Source organism: Ovis canadensis, chromosome 17, assembly GCF_042477335.2.
Source record: "Ovis canadensis isolate MfBH-ARS-UI-01 breed Bighorn chromosome 17, ARS-UI_OviCan_v2, whole genome shotgun sequence".
NCBI classification, from domain to species: Eukaryota; Metazoa; Chordata; class Mammalia; order Artiodactyla; family Bovidae; genus Ovis; species Ovis canadensis.
This window is the reverse complement of record NC_091261.1, coordinates 63,040,108-63,048,129: the sequence shown is the minus strand read 5'-3', so window position 1 is coordinate 63,048,129 and position 8,022 is coordinate 63,040,108. Positions and strand designations below refer to the sequence as shown.

The window sequence follows — 8,022 nt, the reverse complement described above, 5'->3', positions numbered from 1 at the left end:
GGAGGGAAGGGGCCCACTGAGTCTGTGCAGTGGAGCACTCGGGGCTACAGAAAGCCTTGCTGGTGCTTTTTCTGCCAAGAAGTGTCCAACTCGTTTCCCAAGGGGAGGGCTGTGACTCTGGGGCACCTGTTTGCTGAGTCTTAGGGCTTTTCCCTAAGAGGCCTCTGTTCCCAGCCAGAGGCCCCCACCCAGCCCTGTGGGAAGCTGTACCCCTTTCAGAAAGGGAGGGGTGAGGCCGATTCCTGGCAGTTGAGACTTTCACCTGAATGCTGCACGTCTGAGCGTGGTGGTGAGCCTGACTCCTGGCTGCAGCTGACTGTAGTGGCGACATGGAGTCTTTAAACTGGGGAACTCACTGGGTGTCGAGGTTCCGCAGAGTGCAGTGGGCTGCACCCACCTTCCCCAGCAGCACCTTGGGCACAGCCTTGGCCAGCTGTCTCAGAAACCGTGGCCTCCCCGCTGGCCGCCAGCACTTGGGGAACCCAAGGACGATGCAGGTCGGGGGAGAAGCAGGTCACCTTGGGTGGGTGGCTTGTGCCCCGTGGCCTCCTGCAAGCACCCTGCTCCGGGGCTGTGGTTTCCTGACCACGAGGTGCGAGGGGCAGGTGAGGTCAGGTGAGAAAGGGCTCCGGCGAGCTGGAAGGGCACAGGGAGGGAACAGCGTCTGACCGTCTGCTAGGGAGATGGTTTCAGCCAACAGACTGACGCACCGGTTCTCGCACCAAATCTAAACCAGTGCAGAAGCGTGCGTGCTGACTACACTCAGGACCCCAGCGGATACACCTTTCCGTGGAGCCCCCACCAGTGAGCACACCACCTCCCACTCTGGCTGGGGCTGGGCCCTGGCCCAGAGGGGGAGAGATCAGATGGGGCTGCGAGGAGGAGCCAAGTGCACTGTCCAGCCCGCTGAGGGTAGACTACAGATCTGCCTGTAAGCTTCCTAGCAGCCACCGGGCAAAGAGAAAGCCATCAGACATTCTTGTAAACAAAAGCAAGTTGCTTTCTCAGCAGAAGCCGCCCTCTCACAGGAAAACCACCGCGTTTCCTCGACACCCTCAGCACCACGAAGGGAACACCGTCTGTTTCATGCAGACAGCGATAGGGAAGCTTCCGTGTGGTGGCTCCAGCGCTCGCACTCCTGAGCTCCTCCCAGGGGCACAGAGGCCGCGGCGCAGCTCAGCCTGGGGCCACGGCCCGAGGTTCCCCCTGCCACCCTCCAGCAGCGCACAATGCTGCCACGGGCCCCCTCCAAACACCTGTGGGTGAGCCTCTGGAGCTCTAGTCTACCTGAAATCAGCAGACAACTTCCTCACCAGAGCTCCCAGCGGCTGGCCTGAACCCAGAGGGCACCCTGAGTGCCCTGCTCTGAGGCGCTGGCAGGGCAGCCCAGACCCCAAAGGCACCTTCTGATGGAGGAGGGAACGTGCTATCCTCTTGACATACCTTGAGAGGCTGATTAAAAAACAACGCTGCTGTGAGGGCTGGGGCTCCTGGGCCAGGCGGACACCTCAGCCACCTCCATGGCCTTCTGTGTCTTAACTTCAACCACCTTACCGGTCCACTTCGCTGTGGGAATGCTGACTGCTGAGACGCCAGAACCAGACACAGCACAAGGCTCCCCAGGCAAATGAAGGGCGGGCAGTTATTAACAATTTTCTATTTATTAAAAAGGATCTTACAGCTTTACAGCCACAGCTCAGATGTGGCCCTGGAGAGACGGCGAGGCCAGCTTGGCGGCCCCTTCCCCCCATCAACGCCGACCGAGCTCATGCGTTTGGCTGCACCCCTGGTAGGAGGCGGGCACCCCCAACGGTGAGGCGGACGGCAGAGGTACGGGGTGGTGGCACCACTCTCGAGGTTCAGATGTGGCAGGCCCACCTGATTGGCAGGGCAGTAAGTCGACCTGTACAGTTGTTCTCTTGAAAAACAGTTAACGATACAGCAGAGTTCAAGTCCAGGAGGAGAAATGTACAGTCACTGAGGACAAAGGGTGGTGGCCTTGCCCACGGCCTGCTAGGCCAGACCCGTCTGAGCAGCGCCTGGATTTTGTCCTCTGGGCTGCGGCCTGCTGGCGAGTCATGGGTCCGAGTTCCACCACTCAACACAGCTTTTTCTGTCAGCAGGTGGAGGGGGTCACCACCACCCCCAACCCCCTGCCCCAGCTGGGCCCTGGGAATCCGGCACACACAGCACATGCAGACGAGCGCCCGGGGGGGCAGGGAGAACCCGGGGTGCAGCCAGGGCCTCAGAGCTCGTTGGCCCCCCTCCACACTGAGGGGCTGCTGGCGGCCGTCGCACCCCTGCCCCACGCCCAGCCAGAGGCAGAGAATATTGGCTATGAATAAGTATCCTGGTGCAAGGTGAGTGGACTTTCCTGCCACCTGCAACACAAGGAACAAATTCAGACTGGCCGGCCCCTCCCGGCACCAGGTGAAGCTAAGGCACAGCACGGGCCTGCAGGTGCGACCGTGCACTGCTTGCATGAAACGAAATTGCGTCACTTTATCTGCATCTCAGCCTGCTCAGAACTGTATGTGCATTTTTCCGAAAGTTTCCCTGAATGGTCTTGTGAGTGTCAAAAAAACACATTTTCTTCCCCAATATAAAACAGGAAAAGTATACACGTAGTAAAAACACCGGAGGAGTAGGTCTTCACAGAAGCCTGGGCTGGCTCGAGGAGGAGGAGCAGCAGCTGGGGACGACCTCCATGTGCCAAGCCCAGCTCCCACCCGCCTCCTCACCTGGCCGTGACTTGCCGGCCTCTGGATGTGGCTGGGGGCCAAGTGCAAACTCTGTGGGCAACTGTGAAGCGTCCAGGGTTGGGGAGGGAGGGACTGGGAGGACCACCCACCCCACACAGGTCCAGGGAGCACCTTCCGGGCTGGTTCCCCCGACCAACCCCCACCGCGGCGGCTGCAGTGGGTGGTGGGCTGGGATGCACAGAACCGTCTTGAAAATAAAGAATGATGAACCGTGCTTATTAAATAAAGCTGCAACAGGAAGACGACGCTCCAACGTGGGAACAGAGGTGTGTTGGGGGGAGGGGAGGCTTTTTTCCCCAAACTCAGGGGCTCATCAACACAGAACAAGAAACCATACTGAGAACACACCAGCCTGACCACAGCCATGCCCGGCCGAGCACAGCTGCCTCGGTGTCCAAAACCAGGGTTCTACGTGTATCACCACTGACCTATGGCTCTAAAACCAGCCGGACGCCCTGCCCCGGGCACCGGAGACCCTGGCAGAGCAGCCGGTGCCCACAGTCTCCATCTGTGTGTGTGCAGCCCCGGCCAGCAGGCAGTGAGGGAGCCTCCCGGGGAGGACAAGGGCCGCTCACTGGAGGATGAAGCCTGGCTGGTGCGGGGGCAGCCGGGGCGGGGGTCTCTGGGGCAGCGCTGGCGGGTACGGTGGCGACACAAACTGCTGCGCAGAGAAGCCCTGCTGGGCGGGGAGGCCCCCTCGGGGGGGCAGGGGCGGGCACTGCACGACCGGGTACGGGAGGGCCTGTCCTGAGCCCACGGCAGCAGTGAACGGCGTGGCTAAGCGTCCTGCAGGCGCCGGGGGCGGCGGGGGCGGCATGCGCCGAGGCACCACGGAGGGGGGCCCGCTGGCCTCTGGGGCGGGGTAGGGCAGGGGGGCGGCGGGGGCCAGCTCGGGCACCCTGGGCGGCAGCGGGGCAGGCGCGGGGGCCTGCGGCAGTCTCTGCCCCTTCAGCACCATCTCCTGGAGCTTCTCGATTTTAACCCTTCGCATGTGGGCCAGTTTCCGCTTGCTCTGATAGACATCGATGAAAGAGTCCAGAGGGAGTTCTCCATCGAGAAACTTCTCAGCCATGTTCTGAAGGAGCAGGAGAAACTTGGTCATGGGCTGGGCGGGTCAGCCGTTAGGGGAGGAAGACCCCCTCACCGACTGGGGCAAGGGGAGACGGGGCGAGCTTCCTCCCAACACCCATCCCCTCCTCGCTGCAGACCGTGGCCCACCCAGGACAGGGGAAAAGAAGAGAGGAGGGCTGGTCCTGTCCACCTCCCGGACCACAAACTGGACAGGCAGCAGGCCCTGCGAGAGTGGCCTTCAAGCGACAGGGCCCGAGACCTCTGTTTCTTCCCTCCGCTGGCTGCAACCTGACATGCTCACCCCACGCAGGCCGGCGGGACAGGAACCTGCTCGTGCCTACGAGGGCCACCCCGCCCAGTGGGTCATCAGACCACATTGCCCAGTTTGGCACCGCGCTGTCCGCCCCAGTGTGCCACAGCGGCTCAACTTTTGACCCGGATTCGTTTCCTTATCACTGAGCAAGGCTCGAGCCTCAGGTGCTTGGTGGGCCGTGCCCACAGGCCCCACCCAGCCAGCTGACCCGGACAGATGGTAACTCAGCCGCCGGCACCCACAGGCCAGGTGCTGAGTCTCAGCACAGCACGCACCCCTCACTGGAAGACCTGGCCGCTCCGCTGCTCCCCTAGACCCCTGCCCGGTGCACTCCTCAGCCCACAGGCCCGCCTGCCCCAACCTGGGATGTCCCCCGGGGCTGCCAGAGTTACCTCAGTGTCTTCCTCAATCTTGGCCCCTTCTGCCTGCAGGAGAGCTAAGAGGGTCTCCAAGGAAGCACTGCTGGACTGTTTATCTGGAAGAAGCAGGAGGCACAATGCGGTCAGGGGGCACCGGCACCCCCTCAGAGATCGCCCCCAGCCCCTCGGAGCGACACACCCCACCCCATGCCCTCAAAGAAAGTGCACTTTAGCTGGAGAGGCGACAGGGGAGGCACACCCAGTGAGCGGACTTTCCAGGAAGCAGAAGGGAATGAGGGAACATGCAGGAGAGGAAGGAGGCCACGCGATGGGGCGGCGGGGTGGGGGTGAGGTGGGGGGGTGAGGGTGAGGCGGGGGGGGGGTGAGGCGGGGGGGGGGGTGAGGCGGGGGGGGTGAGGCGGGGGGGGGGGGTGAGGCGGGGGGGGGGGGTCTGTGCCCGAGCTAGGGCAGCCGTGTCGCCACCCGCCCCACGATACAGGGGCCATCACTGTGCACCTGACCTACCCTGCAACCACCCCGTTACTTCCTTAGGATTTCTGAAGGACAATCTACATAAATGCCTAAAGTAGACACACCTTCAGTGTGTATGTATGAACTGTCCCCCAACCCAGACTGAGACAGGACGTCTGCAGAGGCTCCAGCCCTGCTCCCAGAGGTGCTGACGTCCACTCTGCAGGAACGCTGCCTGGTTCTGAGCTTCACCCAAGTGGACTCGCGCAGGGTGCTCCGTGCTGGCCTCTCTCGCTCCACACGTCTCTGAGACCATCCGTGTGGCGGCATGAACAGGCGGCTCGTGCCTTTCAACGCCGTGTGGCACGGAAAGCTGCGTATCACGACTTACCCATCGGTCCAGAGACAGGGGTTAAGATTGCTTCGCAAATTTAGCTCTTACAAATAAAGCTACAACGAGCACTCTTGCGTGTATCTCTTGGTAGACGGGAACCTCCGCTTTTGTGGGGGAGTCGCCCACCAGCGAGGCTGAGGAATCAGAGCGCGCAGCTCTGCTGCACCAGGTGCTGACAAGCAGCATCTCCAGTTCTCACGCCTCCCAGCAACACAAAGCCCCGCGTGCCTGCCAGCACCATCGTTACCAGTCTTTTCGCCTCTGCTCAGTCTGGTCAGGCGTGTTACAGCACACGCTTTTTACAGTTACAGAGATACAGGGATCACGGTATCGGATGGTACTGAAATGCCACTGGAGAGAGTGATTTTTTTAGCTTCTCTTTCTCTTTGGCCACGCTGCATGATACATGAGGTCTTAGTTCCCTGGTCAGGAACTGAACCTGGGGCCGTGGCAGTGGAAGGACCAAGTCCTAACCACTGGACCACCAGCGAAGTCCCTTTTTAACCTTCTATGAATCTCAGAGTTCCCTTGAAAGCTACTTAGGCCTCAATGCTAGTCAACTCCTGTGTCACTTCATAATGGCTGCAAATTAAAGTGTGACATTAAAATTAAGTATTCCAGTGATCAATCTCTTTCAGCATTAACTATGAGGGCCCAACCTCACAGGATAAAACATTAGTTATATTATCATCATTCAGAATATTGCCTTTTTTTCCTATGCTATTTGGAAAAGGTGCAATCTTGCTGAAAGGCAATCAAGTCTCTCTCTAAACTGGTGACACAATCCTATATACAGATTGTTTCTGGCAGCAGCGATCACTGTCTTAATCTGAAATTGTTACCTAAATAATGTTTATTTCCTGGTTAGTGCAACAGCTTGAAAATGCGCCCTTCCATCGGCTCTTTACTCTTGAAAGATCACCCTGAAAGCGTTACCTAGCTTGGTCTTCTTTATCTGATAGGCCTCAAAGAGCACCTGGAGCTCCTGGTACTTCTGGGTCAAACGAGCCTTCCGAGAATCCAGCTGGGGCTGGTAGAGGAGGTTTCCTTCTGCCAGGCTCCGGTTGCTGGCCAGCGTCATCTCCTTGTTGAGCTGAACGTTCTGTGTCTGAAAGGACCATACAGAGTGATGAGAAGTGGCGTGTTAACCCCCGAGCACCATCCCCGGGGCCACGGCACCAAGAGCTCATGTTTGGCTGGGCAGCTGCCCCCAACCCAGCTCCAGCCCCAATCTTGAACATTGCTGTCTGTTCTTAAAGAGCAAGGCCATTTCCTCTCCCTCTGGCCCACAGACTGGGCTTTGTCCGGGGACCTGCGAGGCTTTCGTGCCCGGAGCTTCGCTGTGACCAGAATTCCTTACTTCTGCCACTGTGCTCTTAGAAGTGACTGCTCTAAACATTCGGAGCTAGGCTTTTCCTAAACAAGTTGCTGCTGCTCTAGAGAAGTGAAAGGGTAACTTATCAGAGGAGGGCCAGTTGGCATGGTGTCAATTCAGGCTTAGTCACCAGGATCTGAGATCAAACATGAGAGCCTGGGAAGGAGCCGCTCAGGGCCCCTGTTCTACTCCGTGCCCATGCCCACCGCAGGCTCTCTGCATCTGAGCAGAGGCCCAGCTCCTGGCCACTGGTCCACCAGTGCCGCCGGCCCAAAGGCGGGGGCAGGGGGTCTATCTGCCAACAGGGGTTCTGGGCATCCAGGGGGTGACAGGCTGTGTGGGGGTGGAGAAGCCCACCTGGGCCTCAGTGAGAGGAAGTGCTAAAGAAACATAACCCCAAAGTACACCTGAATGAAAAAGCAAAGCCACGGCGTCGGCGTCTAGTTCAGTTCCCTTTCCCCCTGCTTGCTGGGCGGTCCTCCATGGCCCGCAGCCCCCTTGCTCCCCGATGTGAAGAAACCTTTGCCCCGACCTCACTCAGAAGTGCTCCTTCAGCCCCACACCAGCCATCCTGTGGTCCACCCCGTAGTAATACTGTTTACACCCCACCCTACCCCACCCCGCCCAGGCTATTTTCGCTGCTACTTCCTTCCTCCTGCTCCTCTGACTGTAGATTCCTGGCCTCCTTGCCTCAGCTCTGACCCTCCCCCTCCAGCCATACCGTTTGGTGCTTGTGTAGTTCCCAAGGCGTACATGTGGGCACACGCACGCACACACACGTGTGAGAACAAAGAAAGATCTTGGGAGGCCCTGACCACTGAGGAGTGGGGGTGGGGACGAGCCTCTCCTTCAGCTCAGTCGCTCAGTCGTGTCTGACTCTCTGCGACCCCATGGACTGCAGCTCGCCAGGCTTCCCTGTCCATCACCAACTCTCAGAGTCTACTCAAACTCATGTCAATCAAGTCGGTGATGACATCCAACCACCTCCTTCTCTGTCGTCCCTTTCTCCTCCTGTCTTCAATCTTTCCCAGCATTTTCCCCAGATTCTCTCCTTTGAAGACACCTAATCTGCATCTCTCCACCTACATCACTTCACGGCAAACAGATGGGGAAAAAATGGAAACAGGGACAGACTTTATTTTCTTGGGATCCCAAGTCACTGCAGATGGTCTGCAGCCATGAAACTAAAACACGCTTGCTCCCTGGAAGAAAAGCTATGACAAACCTAGACAGCATATTAAAAAGCAGAGACACTACTTTACCGACAAAGGTCCCTA

The 8,022-nt window shown here is 59.0% G+C and overlaps 1 protein-coding gene across 2 annotated transcripts in view; it reads right to left on the bottom strand.

Annotated features, from left to right (window-relative positions):
- Positions 1-1,642: 1,642 nt before the first annotated feature.
- VPS37B (VPS37B subunit of ESCRT-I) overlaps positions 1,643-8,022 on the bottom strand; it is a 30,942-nt gene continuing 24,562 nt past the window's right edge. For both annotated transcript variants that reach the window (XM_069557746.1, XM_069557747.1), the window contains exons 2-4: positions 6,307-6,478; positions 4,539-4,621; positions 1,643-3,837 (exon numbers count right to left, since the gene is read on the bottom strand). In XM_069557746.1, the coding sequence (XP_069413847.1) occupies positions 3,334-3,837; positions 4,539-4,621; positions 6,307-6,478 (759 nt within the window). In that variant the 3' untranslated portion in view covers positions 1,643-3,333. The remainder of the gene's footprint in view (positions 3,838-4,538; positions 4,622-6,306; positions 6,479-8,022) is intronic.